The following is a 14,491-nucleotide window of genomic DNA, read 5'->3' as shown; positions in this document are numbered from 1 at the left end:
TAAAGTTATTGAGGGAGATAAGAGTCTCCAGCTTCAGAGATTTTTGCAATTCGTTCCAGTCATTGGCAGCAGAGAACTGGAAGGAATGGCGGCCAAAGGAGGTGTTGGCTTTGGGAATGACCAGAGAGATATACCTGCTGGAGCGCAGACTACGGGTGGGTGCTGCTATGGTGACCAATGAGCTAAGATAAGGCGGGGATTTGCCTAGCAGTGATTTATAGATGGCCTGGAGCCAGTGGGTTTGACGACGAACATGTAGTGAGGACCAGCCAACAAGAGCGTACAGGTCACAGTGGTGGGTAGTGTATGGGGCTTTGGAGACAAAACTGATGGCACTGTGATAGACTACATCCAATTTGCTGAGTAGAGTGTTGGAGGCTATTTTGTAAATGACATCGCCGAAGTCAAGGATCGGTAGGATAGTCAGTTTTACGAGGGCATGTTTGGCAGCATGAGTGAAGGAGGCTTTGTTGCGAAATAGGAAGCCGATTCTAGATTTAATTTTGGATTGGAGATTATTTATGTGAGTCTGGAAGTTGAGTTTACAGTCTAACCAGACACCTAGATATTTGTAGTTGTCCACATACTCTAGGTCAGACCCGTCGAGAGTGGTGATTCTAGTCGGGTGGGCGGGTGCTAGCAGCGTTCGATTGAAAAGCATGCATTTAGTTTTACTAGTGTTTAAGAGCAGTTGAAGGCTACTGAAGGATTGTTGTATGGCATTGAAGCTCGTTTGGAGGTTTGTTAACACAGTGTCCAATGAAGGGCCAGATGTATACAAAATGGTGTCGTCTGCGTAGAGGTGGATCTGAGAGTCACCAGCAGCAAGAGCGACATCATTGATATACACGGAGAAAAGTGTCGGCCCAAGAATTGAACCCTGTGGCACCCCCATAGAGACTGCCATAGGTCCAGACAACAGGCCCTCCGATTTGACACACTGAACTCTATCTGAGAAGTAGTTGGTGAACCAGGCGAGGCAGTCATTTGAGAAACCAAGGCTATTTAGTCTGCCAATAAGAATGCGGTGGTTGACAGAGTCGAAAGCCTTGGCCAGGTCGATGAAGACGGCTGCACAGTACTGTCTATTATCAATCGCGGTTATAATATCGTTTAGGACCTTGAGCGTGGCTGAAGTGCACCCGTGACCAGCTCGGAAACCGGATTGCATAGCGGAGAAGGTACGGTGGTATTCGAAATGGTCGATGATCTGTTTTGTTAACTTGGCTTTCGAATACTTTCGAAAGGCAGGGCAGGATGGATATAGGTCTGTAGCAGTTTGGATCTAGAGTGTCACCCCCTTTGAAGAGGGGGATGACCGCGGCAGCTTTCCAATCTCTGGGGATCTCAGACGTTATGAAAGAGAGGTTGAACAGACTAGTAATAGGGGTTGCGACAATTTCGGCGGCTAGTTTTAGAAAGAAAGGGTCCAGATTGTCTAGCCCAGCTGATTTGTAGGGGTCCAGATTTTGCAGCGCTTTCAAAACATCAGCTGTCTGAATTTGTGTGAAGGAGAAGCGGGGGGGCATGGGCAAGTTGCAGCAGAGGGTGCAGAGTTGGTGGCCGGGTTAGTGGTAGCCAGATGGAAAGCATGGCCAGCTGTAGCAAAATGCTTGTTGAAATTCTCGATTATTGTAGATTTATCGGTGGTGATAGTGTTTCCTAGCCTCAGTGCAGTGGGCAGCTGGGAGGAAGTGCTCTTATTCTCCATGGACTTTACAGTGTCCCAAAACTTTTTGGAGTTAGTGCTACAGGATGCAAATTTCTTTTTGAAAAAGTTAGCCTTTGCTTTCCTGACTGCTTGTGTATATTGGTTCCTAACTTCCCTGAAAAGTTGCATATCGCGGGGGCTATTTGATGCTAATGCTGTACGCCACAGGATGTTTTTGTGCTGGTCAAGGGCAGTCAAGTCTGAGGAGAACTAGGGGCTATATCGGTTCTTAGTTCTGTATTTTTTGAATGGGGCATGTTTATTTAAGATTGAGAGGAAATTACTTTTAAGGAACAACCAGGCATCCTCTACTGACGGAATGAGATCTATATCCATCCAGGATACCTGGGCCAGGTCAATTAGGAAGGCCTCCTCGCTAAAGTGTTTTAGGGAGCGTTTGACAGTGATGAGGGGTGGTCGTTTGACCGCGGACCCGTTACGGACGCAGGCAATAAGGCAGTGATCGCTGAGATCCTGGTTGAAGACAGCTGAGGTGTATTTAGAGGGTATGTTAGTCAGGATGATATCTATGAGGGTACCCATGTTTACGGATTTAGGGTTGTACCTGGTAGGTTCGTTGATAATTTGCGTGAGGTTGAGGGCATCTAGCTTGGATTGTAGGATGGCTGGGGTATTAAGCATATCCCAATTTAGGTCACCAAGCAGTACAAACTCTGAGGATAAATGGGGGCAATCAATTCACATATGGTGTCCAGGGCACAGCTGGGGGGCTGAGGGGGGTCTGTAGCAAGCGGCAACAGTGAGAGACTTATTTCTGGAAAGGTGGATTTTTAGAAGTAGAAGCTCAAACTGTTTGGGCACAGACCTGGATAGTATGATGGAGCTCTGCAGGCTATCTCTACAGTAGATTGCAACTCCACCCCCTTTGGCAGTTCTATCTAGACGGAAAATGTTATAGTTGGGGATGGAAATTTCAGAATTTTTGGTGGCCTTCCTGAGCCAGGATTCAGACACTGCTAGAACATCAGGGTTGGCAGAGTGTGCTAACGCAGTGAATAACTCAAACTTAGGAAGTAGACTTCTGATATTTATGTGCAAGAAACCAAGACTTTTGCGATTACAGAAGTCATCAAATGATAGCGCCTGGGGAGTAGGAGTGATACTGAGGGCTGCAGGGCCTGGGTTAGCCTCTACATCACCAGAGGAACAGAGGAGGACTAGAATAAGGATACGGCTAAAGGCTTTAAGAACTGGTCTTCTAGTGCGTTGGGTACATAGAATAAAGGGGGCAGATTTCCGGGTGTTATAGAAAAGATTCAGGGCATTATGTACAGACAAGGATATGGAAGGATATGAGTAAAGTGGAGGTAAACCTAAGCGTTGGGTAACAATGAAAGAGATAGTATCTCTAGAGGCATCAATTGAGTCGGTCTCTGAGTGTATGGGGGAGGGACAAAGGAGCTATCTAAGGCAGGTTTAGCTAGGCTGGGGGGTCTACAGTGATATAGTACAATTAGAAATAACCGAAACAACAATAAACTAACCATGTTTGGGCTGAGGCTAAACATAAACAGGATGTAGTACCGTAAAAAGGAACAGTCCAGCAGATATCAGCTGTATAGCTGAGTTATCATAAGGTCCGGTGGTGAAGCACTTGTGAGTAAGAGGCCACGGATAGCGTGTGCTAGCGGGCCAGGGCTAGCAGATGGATGGAATCTTCGTGGTTAACGTCGTAACCACATCAGACGATTTCGTCGGCAGACCAGTCGTGTAGGATCGGCGGGGCTTCGTGTCAACACTAGGTGGTCCCGTCCGGTTGACAGAGAGGTAGATAGCCGGGAGATGGGCCTAGCTCAGGATGATTAGCCAGACCACAGCGTCCGTTTTGTTGTAGCCAGCTGGTAGCGATGAATCCGGAGTTAAAGGTCCAGTGATTCCGGCGGAAAAACTGATATGATCTGGGTCGATAACGCGCTGTGCAGACTGGCCGAATATCCGGTGATCAATGTCCAATGATTAAAATTAATCCCGCGGGAAAAAAATCCAATGTTTTGGGTGAAACACCGCTAGCTGTGGCTAATAGCAAGTAGCTAGTTCAGTAGCTAGTTCAGTTTAGTGAGTAAGAGGCCACGGATAGCGTGTGCTAGCGGGCCATGTGTGCACCAGAGGATGTGAGCGGAGTGGAGCTGGAGTGGAGCGAGGAGCGGATTTTAAAAATGTTAGCACGACGGCCATTTCGCTCTGGTACCAACTCAGCCACGAGCTCTGGTCATGCTCTGCCCAGCATTTTTCATTTCCTTCATCACTGTGCTTTTAATTAGACCTATTCTGTTGTATTTATTTAGCCTACACCACCACTAATGTGCAGAGATGTTAAAATGAGTCGACCAAGAAATAGGTTACAGCCTGTGTAATATGATGGCAAGACAACCAATGAGCCCATGCAGCAGCAACGGAGAAGTTTTAGGTTCTATATAGGCTGTTAAAAAAAAAAAAAAAGAGGAGTGCTAAAGTTGTCAATCAACTGTAAGATGTGAGCGTAACAGAGCCACAGTTACAATTAAAGCATCGGATCATCAATAGATTAGAGAAAAAGCTTCTTTTTTTTTAACACAGTGGCGGCAGGTAGATTAGTGGTTAAGAGCGTTGTGCCAGTAACCGAAAGGTCGCTGGTTCTAATCCCCGAGCCGACTAGGTGAAAAATCTGTCTGTGCCCTTGAGCAAGGCCCTTAACCCTAATTGGTCCTGTAAGTCGCTCTGGATAAGAGCGTCTGCTAAATGACTAAAATGTACAAATGTACAAAGCCTATCACCTAGGTAGGTCCACTGTGAGGGATGACTGGGATTTCCGACTGCTCAACTCCACTCACATACTCTGGGGTGGGATCCCTCCTGACTTGCCACACCTTGTATTTTAGACTAGAGACAACCCCTAGCTCCTTGACACTTTTGATTTGATAGGTGCAAACATTATACATTTTTGGTCGTTTAGCAGACGCTCTTATCCAGAGCGACTTACAGGAGCAGTTAGGGTTAAGTGCCTTGCTCAAGGGCACATCGACATATTTGTCACCTAGTCGGCTCGGGGATTCAAACCAGCGACCTTTCGGTTACTGGCTCAACGCTCTTTAACTGCTAGGCTACCTACCGCCCCAATATGGTGATATCGCCGACTTGCTCTCTGATAGGCTAGGAAGAATGTATGACAGATTGCTTACACCTATCAAATCCTGTCAGATCTCCTCAAGTGTCTAGGGCTTCAGAGACTAGGGCTTCAGAGACTAGGGCTTCAGAGACTAGGGCTTCAGAGGTTAGGGACAGGACCATACATTGAGACGTGTTCTTTCTTCTCCATCTTGTTCTTCTCTACAGGGATGTCCAAAAACAGAGTGCTGTGGTGAAGAATGAATCTTTACAGACCATTTTATCAGGTGAGAGGAGGTTTTCTCTGTTGAGGATAGCTATTTGTTTGGATTTAAGTCTATGGGCTGGTTTCCCAGACACAGATTAATCCTAGTTCTGGACTAAAAAGCATGGTCAATGGAGAATCTTTTTAGTCCAGGATTAGACTTGAAACTGCCCTTAAAAGCTTAGTTTCTCCTCCCTGTATTCATCCTCTCCTGTTTCTCCTCCCTGTATTCATCCTCTCCTGTTTCTCCTAGGCACAGAATGCACTGTGTCCCAGTCCTTACTGACACAGCAGGGGGTCCCAGTCATTGGCCTCTCCAATGGGAAGTCTTACTGCTTCAACTCCTCCTTGGAGACATGGTAAGGCCCACACACACACTTTAGAGAAATCATGAAAGTCGCACATTCAATGTACCCCCCCCAAATTATCGAATGGATTGATTGAACCAATGTTTCGGTACGATGTTGACCCCGTAGAACGCTGAAGAAGGCATATTGTGCCTAAATGTCTGGTCAATCAATCCATGACATCATTAGAAGTATATACTATAGAGTGGTGTTAGTCAGCACCTTGCCAACTGTTCTACAACAGGACACTCTGTACCAGTTAAACACTGAAAAATCACCAGGAAATCAGCTCAAAGTGATTGTAATGTAGGAACTCTGTTCCCCAGTAAATAGAGTAAATAAATAGAGACATATCTGTAATCAACAGAGATGATTTACAGTGCATTCAGAAAGTATTCAGACCCCTTGACTTTTTCCACTTTTTGTTACGTTACAGACTTATTCTAAAATTGATTAAATTGTTTCCCCCCCCCTCAATCTACACACAATACCCCATAATGACAAAGCAAAAACAGGTTTTTAGAGATTTTTGCAAATGTATTAAAAATAAAAAACTGTCACATTTACATAAGTACTCAGCCCCTTTACTCAGTACTTTGTTGAAGCACCTTTGGCAGCGATTACAGCCTTGAGTCTTCTTGGGTATGACGCTACAAGCTTGGCACACCTGTATTTGGGGAGTTTCTCCCATTCTTCTCTGCAGGTCCTCTCAAGCTCTGTCAGGTTGGATGGGGAGTGTCGCTGCACAGCTATATTCAGGTCTCTCCAGAGATTTTCGATCGGGTTCAAGTCCGGGCTCTGGCTGGGCCACTCAAGGACATTCAGAGACTTGTCCCGAAGCCACTCCTGTGTTGTGTTTAGGGTCGTTGTCCTGTTGGAAGGTGAACCGTCGCGCCAGTCTGAGGTCCTGAGCGCTCTGGAGCAGGTTTTCCTCAAGGATCTCTCTGTACTTTGCACCGTTCATCTTTCCCTTGATCCTGACTAGTCTCCCAGTCCCTGCCGCTGAAAAACATCCCTACAGCATGATGCAGCCACCACTAGGGCTGTTGCGGTGACCGTATTACCGCCACACCGGCGGTCATGAGTCATGAAGGCAGTCAAATTCCACGTGACCGTATAGTTACGGTAACTAGGCTTCTCCAAGCTCTGATGCTGCTGATGGTTATTAGTAGCCTACCCAACTTGCTAACTGCCTGGTACTCAGCTCTCTATTGTCCCTCTAATCACTCTGACATCAAAGCAAATGTAATCGAAAAATCTAATCAAACACTTCATGAGAGCCCATGAGCTCATGTTGCGCAACATTTCTATAGGCTGTGCAATTGCGTGAGAAAACTGAGTGATGGCCTCTATTAAAAAGAGGAGGATCCCATCAGCTTTCAATAGGCTAGGCCTACTATATTTATTTCTCAACTTTCCTAATATTATGCAAATTGCTTCTCTGTACAACAGGAGTATAGCCTACCTGGTTGGCATGAAAGTTAACCACAGGAAAAGCGTCCTCCATTCGCTATTTAAGTGCATAAATGACATGTATTTTTTCCCGCTGCCCCTGTTTCGAGTCAGGTGCATGATAATGGGCCATTCTAAATCAAAACAAATTTCACACATATATTATTTAGTATATGTAAAGACAAGATTAGATCAAGAATAGTGTGATGAGTGACAATATTAGCCTATCACTTGTGAATGCTATATTATCACGTGTAAATGATGCCCAGCATAAGAAACAATGCCATTTTTTTGCGACTTTTCGAATCATAGTCGGACACCTCATGTAGCCTAGCCCATAGGCCTATATGTTTTGATAAGGTTTGTATCACAACTAAAGTGGCCAAATAACTTCTTAAAATTAAGCACATTAGTCCGCTTTACAAGGGGTGTAGAGCCTAACTGGCATACATAAGCAACGTGTGAGTTTCAAGTTTGGGGAAGATAATTTTCACAATAAAAATGCACCTTAATAATAAAAGCATTACATGCATAATCGCATTTGCGGTCACTTTTGATAATGGTGTTTTCCCGCTAATGGAACATTCGCGCTTATAGCCTACTGCCATGTGCGCATTGCTGCGCTTATAATGTGAAGAAATAGCCTAATAGTTTATCAACATTTTAATCTGTTGCATCAGCCACATTGCGTAAAAAAGGTTTTTTGATGCTAGTGGTTGTATTAGTTTGGGATCTATTTTATCCCCAACTGTCCCAGACTGTTTGTAATATTTATTTCTCACACAGAATAGAATAGGTCAACTTTTGTACTATGGGGGATAGTAGATTGACATAGGCTAGTGCTTTTGCTGTTCGTTAGGCCTACTCATCTTGTTGGCTGACGAAAAGTAAATGTGGACAGTTCTTCCAATATCTTCAATATGCATCTCGGAATTGGATAAGGACGTGCGCAGTTGCGTCCCCAATGTGTCTGTCTTCACTTGTAGCCTGTGAAAAAGACCTGATCACTTAACGGAGAGCCATGTGAGTGAGAGGTGATTCGGAGTGTGCAGCACTCAGGGAGAAGGGCACAACGGCCACTGGCAGCAAAAGGCATGGATTATTTGTGCATTACGGCCACAAAGGGGATGCCGCCGTGAAATTCGAGGCATTATCAAGTGCTTGTCAAATTGTGAATGCGAGACTGATGAAGTGTGTAGAGTCTGCGCAAAAAACAAAGCAGAGCTCGTGCCTTTTCAAGCAACTATTTTCAAATCATCATTAGAGTCTTACAATGTATTTAAAAATGAAAACATATAGCCCATCGTTTGCAGAACTAAAGTTACATTAATAACTCTAAATTAACCATATAGGAGTACCTATTTCTTTGTTAACCGCTCAACACAGAATAGCCGCATGTGCGCACTCCCTCAAATCATTTGTAGAAAATATCCTTTCTATTTTATTCAGCTTTGTTCAAATTGTATTCTTCACACTATAAAATAATGCCAGGGAATTCTAAGCAAATCTTGTCTGCTAAATGAACTAGTGTAGCCCACAGCCATCTGGCATAGCCAGATGAGGACCTAACATATGGACAACTCACTATGTTATTCTGTTCTTCTGAAATGTTCATATCATGCTTCTTTAGACCTGTCTAAAATAAATAATGGATTTATTGTGAAGGTGTAGGCTATATTACATAGATTTATTAGACTTTTTCAAATATAGATGTTCCAAAGGTCTGCATCAGTGGCTTGTAGGCTATGTGTGGAAGCCAGGAGATGCTAAATGTGTTTATGTCAATTACCATTAGACCGACAGTTATTTGCTTGACTATCACCGGCTGATGAAATTTCGTGACCGCCACAGCCCTAGCCACTACCATGCTTCACCGTAGGGATGGTTCCAGGTTTCCTCCAGACGTGCCACTACCATGCTTCACCGTAGGGATGGTGCCAGGTTTCCTCCAGACGTGCCACTACCATGCTTGACCGTAGGGATGGTGCCAGGTTTCCTCCAGACGTGCCACTACCATGCTTCACCGTAGGGATGGTGCCAGGTTTCCTCCAGACGTGCCACTACCATGCTTCACCGTAGGGATGGTTCCAGGTTTCCTCCAGACGTGCCACTACCATGCTTCACCGTAGGGATGGTGCCAGGTTTCCTCCAGACGTGCCACTACCATGCTTGACCGTAGGGATGGTGCCAGGTTTCCTCCAGACGTGCCACTACCATGCTTGACCGTAGGGATGGTGCCAGGTTTCCTCCAGACGTGCCACTACCATGCTTCATCGTAGGGATGGTGCCAGGTTTCCTCCAGACGTGCCACTACCATGCTTCACCGTAGGGATGGTACCAGGTTTCCTCCAGACGTGCCACTACCATGCTTCACCGTAGGGATGGTGCCAGGTTTCCTCCAGACGTGCCACTACCATGCTTCACCGTAGGGATGGTGCCAGGTTTCCTCCAGACGTGTCGCTTGGCATTCAGGCCAAAGAGTTCAATCTTGGTTTCATCAGACCAGAGAATCTTGTTTCTCATGGTCTGAGAGTCTTTAAGTGCCTTTTGGCAAACTCCAAAACCTGTTTTCGCTTTGTCATTATGGGGTATTGTGTGTAGATTGAGGATTTTATTTTATTTAATCCATTTTAGAATAAGGCTGTAACGTAACAAAATGTGGAAAAAAGGAAGGGATCTGAATACTTTCAGAATGCACTGTATTGTAGTTTAATATTATATCTGTTTGGGTTCTTGCGATCAATTTGCGGTGTACAAATTATTTATAGTTATGTTCCGGCCCCCCGACTATCCGCTCAAGAATAAATCATCCCGAGGCTGAATGTAGCTGGGGACCTTTATGCAGTCAGCAAGCATACAAGTAGTGTTGAATTATTAAACCTGCGTGATCGGGTGTGTATACCATCGACAGACATCTAGGTGTACAAACAAAAACAGTGTCATGTCCACTAATCCTCTCTTGTTGTGTGTGTGTGTTTGTCAGGAACCTGATAGCGGATAAGCAGGACTCCTTGGTGCAGTGTGCTGACTTCAAGAACTGCATCTCCTCCCAGGATGCCCCTGTTTCCCAGGGACCCCTGGCTCTCATGCAGGGACGCAACCTCAAGTGAGTCTGACTGTTACGCTTCGGGAGGAAGTTTCCCCTAAGTACAGATCTAGAATCAACTTATCCTCCCCTCAATCCTAACCTTATCCATTAGTGGGGAAAATTGACCCAAGATCAGAGTCTAAGGAAACGTCACCCTACACAGACTGTTACACACTCACCACATTTACACATTATTGGGCCAGGGCTCAAGGTCTCAGCAGGGTCGTGTTCCAGAAACGGGTACTAAAACGGGGAGGTACTATCCAAACTCGTCCAGTAAGAAAGGCTTGTTTTCCTATTCTGTCTCAAAATGTTTTCAAACATTTTCACATGGTGTGTCATATTGACAATAATGTCTATCTGCAGACTGCAGTTACTGCAGGAACGTCTCACACCGTTATCATCGCCTCGCTACATGCTGCGCCCACTGAGGCGGCTTCCTCGTGACAGTATGGGAGGAGAAATGTGGGAAGATGTCTTCGGCTTCCGGACATTTAAAACAGACATTAAATACCACTAGTTAAGGAGTGATGTTTATTTCGATGGGCGAGCGAGAAATGACCTGTAACATTTATCATGTCAATTAGCGAGCGTTACTGTATGGAGGTGTTGTGCCGACCTGCTTCCCACTGGGCAGCTGTATCACGGTGTCTCCGGCGGTACTTAACATGGCCAAATGTTTTCCTCCAAGGTTTAGCAGCCTTCAAGACAAATGTATAATATTGGTCAACATTTGGAAGTTACGGGATACAGTCTACTCAGTGGAGAGAGCTTGCACGGCAAGTTGGTGTTTCACAACACCGGTACACCGTGTCCTTCACCCCCCGCCTGCCGAGCACCGCTCTCCCGCAGTTCTGTTAATGTTACGGAGAGGGAAGTAGCTAGCTAGTGTAGTCAAGGTGAAAGCTAATGCACAGACACAGTGGTTGCTTGGTTCTGGTGATTTTTCACCCGAAAATGTTCAAGTAGGCTATGGCATTAACATTGTATCCCAGAATTATATAAACTACATTAATCCTGAACACTTTGCTAACTGTTTTCCTATTTTTCTATGTTTAATGCGGTTGTTTCCCTCTCCCAGTGCGGGTCGCCTGGCCTCCAGACTTTCGTCCACCCCCCACCACCTGCAGCATGGCATGACCCTGGCCTTCCTGGAGAACCAGCTGGCGTCGGCCCTCACCCTGCGCTCCAGCACAGAGTACCACTACTGGCTGCTCATCTATGCACGCTTCCTGGTCACTGAGGGTGAGCCAGACTGTGTCCTAAATGGCAACCTATGGACTTCTACTTATGACCAGGGCCCAAAGGGGAAGTGGATGGAATGCAAGTGACCAGGGCCCATAGGGGAAGTGGATGGAATGCAAGTGACCAGGGCCCATAGGGGAAGTGGATGGAATGCAAGTGACCAGGGCCCATAGGGGAAGTGGATGGAATGCAAGTGACCAGGGCCCATAGGGGAAGTGGATGGAATGCAAGTGACCAGGGCCCATAGGGGAAGTGGATGGAATGCAAGTGACCAGGGCCCCATAGGGGAAGTGGATGGAATGCAAGTGACCAGGGCCCATAGGGGAAGTGGATGGAATGCAAGTGACCAGGGCCCATAGGGGAAGTGGATGGAATGCAAGTGACCAGGGCCCAAAGGGGAAGTGGATGGAATGCAAGTGAATGGGGCATGTGTGTCAAAATGAACTGAAATCAACTCCATATTTGGTCATGTGATTTGGCATGTACCCGTGTCCCATTCACTTCCATTGATTGTTAGCTTGTGGTGGCCCAAGTAAGCTAAAGTTTGTAGTAGCTGAAAACTGAACCATGGATTATAGTTTCTCCTGGTCCATATGCTAATTTCAGGATGAGGAACCATCTAAGTGGTAAATTCCTGAACTTTCCTTTTAATTGACATTTTCTTGCTGCCTACCTAACCTTTTGTGTGTTCTGTCCGGCAGGCTCCGATTATCGACTACGGGAGCTCTGTAAAGACTTACTGGGACCAGTGCACAAGTCTGCCGGCAGTGCCTGGGAGCCTACAACCCTGGTAGGTACCTACAAGGCAGCATTTGTACCTACAAGGCAGCATTTGTACCTACAAGGCAGCATTTGTACCTACAAGGCAGCATGGTACCTACAAGGCAGCATGGTACCTACAAGGCAGCATGGTACCTACAAGGCAGCATGGTACCTACAAGGCAGCATTTGTACCTACAAGGCAGCATGGTACCTACAAGGCAGCATGGTACCTACAAGGCAGCATGGCTAGGACCGAATGAATCTTGTCCGCAGGCTCAATTGCTACAGCATTTAGACTGCGTTTACACAGACTGCCCAATTCTTTTTTTTTTTTTTTTCACATTTGTCTTTTGACCAATCAGGTCAGCTCTTTTGCCAATAATTGGACAAAAGAACAGAATTGGGCTTCCTGTGTAAACACAAGCATAGAGCCTGGGAATACCGAGCCTGGGAATACCGAGCAACAGAATTGGACTTAAAAGGGGTGCGGCTAAAAGGCGAGACAGAGCCCCCTTCAGCTCTGTCTATTCTTCCTGTGAGTACTCTGACATTATTTAATGAGAGTACTCGAACAGTGAAATCATTTCAAATGCCCATCCCGAATCCCAAACAAAATAGCAATGATGATTGAGGAGAGAGCAGTGATTATGGGATTGGGTCAATCCCAGAGAGGGTCCCAAACAGCATTGGCTACAGGAGCACTACTTGTGATGGGAGGTCGCGGCTCCAGTAATGTTCCAGTAATGTGGTCCAAACAGAAGGAAACGATCATGTGGTGTGACTTGGCCTCTGACCCCCTGTCTGCCTCTCCCCAGGGCCTGCGGAAGAGGGACCTGTTGAGAGAGCTGCTGCCCGTCATAGGACAGAACCTGCGTTTCCAGAGGCTCTTCACAGAGTACCAGGACCAGCTGGAGCTGCTCGGCAACAAATAGCACTTCTCAAACTAACTCGCTTACTAACCCACTATCCTATCCAGCCCAGCTCCACCCTGGCTGCTGACAGACATTCCCTCCTCCAGCTCTGGCTCTATCCAGCCCTCCCTACGCTCTGCTCCGTCTTCACCTCTCTCCACCTGAAGGAAGCACTCACTGTCCCTGGGTGGAGAACCACTGGCACCCGGGTTGTAGAACGCTGAAAACAGCACTGAATAATGACATGAACTGATTATGCATTGTCTCTGTCAAAAAAATTCCATGAATAATTGATCGATTAATTATGTTGTTGATGACGACAATGATGATAAATATGTTGAACTGTTATGGCGAAGGAACTCGGAGCCCCGCTGGAACTGTCAGGAGGATTCTCCTTCTGGGAAGACGGAGGAAAGCGTAGAGCTGGTTTTGGATGAGTCACTAGAAGCACAACAGTCCCGTCCCCCTAAACCTCCCCGACTGACTATGGGTCTCACCAGCCCTGTCCTGTCCTCTCCTGCCCTGGGGTGCAACTATACAGGGTCATTTGGGGTCACAAGCTTAAGGCTAAATGTAATGTAAAAAGAAAAGCCACAGTAGGATAGGGGAGAGATGTTCTACCATGAATCACCCTCTTCTGAGCTTAACCCCTCTTCTCTCCTATCCTCTTTACAGAATGTGTACAGACTCTTTTCTGTTAGTCATTTTTAAATGTTTGTACAAGGCAACTTCTTTTCCATTTTCTAAAAAAAATGAGGAGAAAAAAAGCATACAAAACAGGCAACACTTGTGTTTGAAACGAAATAAAACTATCAACAAATGCTTTTTGGTGAATCTTCTTGTCCATGGTTGTTTTGCCTTACGCCTGTCAGGAGCCTTAGGCCTGTCTGGAGAAAGTAATGCTGATCTATTCAGGATGACATGTTTATTTTTTATTTTTAAGCTAGCTAGCTAGCATCCTCACTCTGGTCAGTAGATATGTGCCAATAAACTCTCCTCTCCTAAAGTGTGCACTTGATCACTTCCCTTCATGGATTAGGAAGGAAATGACTGGTATAAGGAATATGGTGGAAACTCCTCCTAGCCTGTCCTTCATCAATCCAATGATTTTAGATTTGTGGGAGGTAGTGAACGAGTGCACACTTCAGGGTGCAGGAAATATTATTAGGGAAAAAAAACTAGGAGTTCGCTGTTGTTCAATAGGTGACCACAGGGGGTTAGTAGAGATCCACACTGCGTGGTACAGAGCATTGTAGTAGAGATCCACACTGCGCGGTTCAGAGCATTATAGTAGAGATCCACACTGCGCGGTTCAGAGCATTATAGTAGAGATCCACACTGCGCGGTTCAGAGCATTATAGTAGAGATCCACACTGCGCGGTTCAGAGCATTGCCAGGGACCTCAAAGGGAAGGTCTCCATGACAAGGTCAGTCAGCACCTGTCAATATGTTCAGTGTGTGGACAGCATGCAGTTTGTGACTGGCATTCTGTAAATAATTCATGCCATTCACCCAAACATGCCCAAAATAGCAGTCTCCAGAAATTAGCCAAATACCGCTTCCCCCAAGGAATATCAATGACACACAGGTTTTGTCCCAAATTAC

The 14,491-nt window shown here is 45.9% G+C and overlaps 1 protein-coding gene across 1 annotated transcript in view; it reads left to right on the top strand.

Annotated features, from left to right (window-relative positions):
* Positions 1–13,707, top strand: part of LOC121584358 (protein HIRA) — a 42,214-nt gene extending 28,507 nt beyond the window's left edge. Inside the window, exons 20-25 of the mRNA XM_041900190.1 lie at positions 5,045–5,103; positions 5,335–5,440; positions 9,864–9,986; positions 11,050–11,213; positions 11,915–12,003; positions 12,791–13,707. Coding sequence (XP_041756124.1) covers positions 5,045–5,103; positions 5,335–5,440; positions 9,864–9,986; positions 11,050–11,213; positions 11,915–12,003; positions 12,791–12,907 — 658 coding nt within the window. The 3' untranslated portion in view covers positions 12,908–13,707. The remainder of the gene's footprint in view (positions 1–5,044; positions 5,104–5,334; positions 5,441–9,863; positions 9,987–11,049; positions 11,214–11,914; positions 12,004–12,790) is intronic.
* The last annotated feature ends 784 nt before the right edge of the window (positions 13,708–14,491 follow it).

Source organism: Coregonus clupeaformis, chromosome 16, assembly GCF_020615455.1.
Source record: "Coregonus clupeaformis isolate EN_2021a chromosome 16, ASM2061545v1, whole genome shotgun sequence".
Classification (NCBI taxonomy): domain Eukaryota; kingdom Metazoa; phylum Chordata; class Actinopteri; order Salmoniformes; family Salmonidae; genus Coregonus; species Coregonus clupeaformis.
This window is presented reverse-complemented; position numbering and strand designations above follow the sequence as displayed.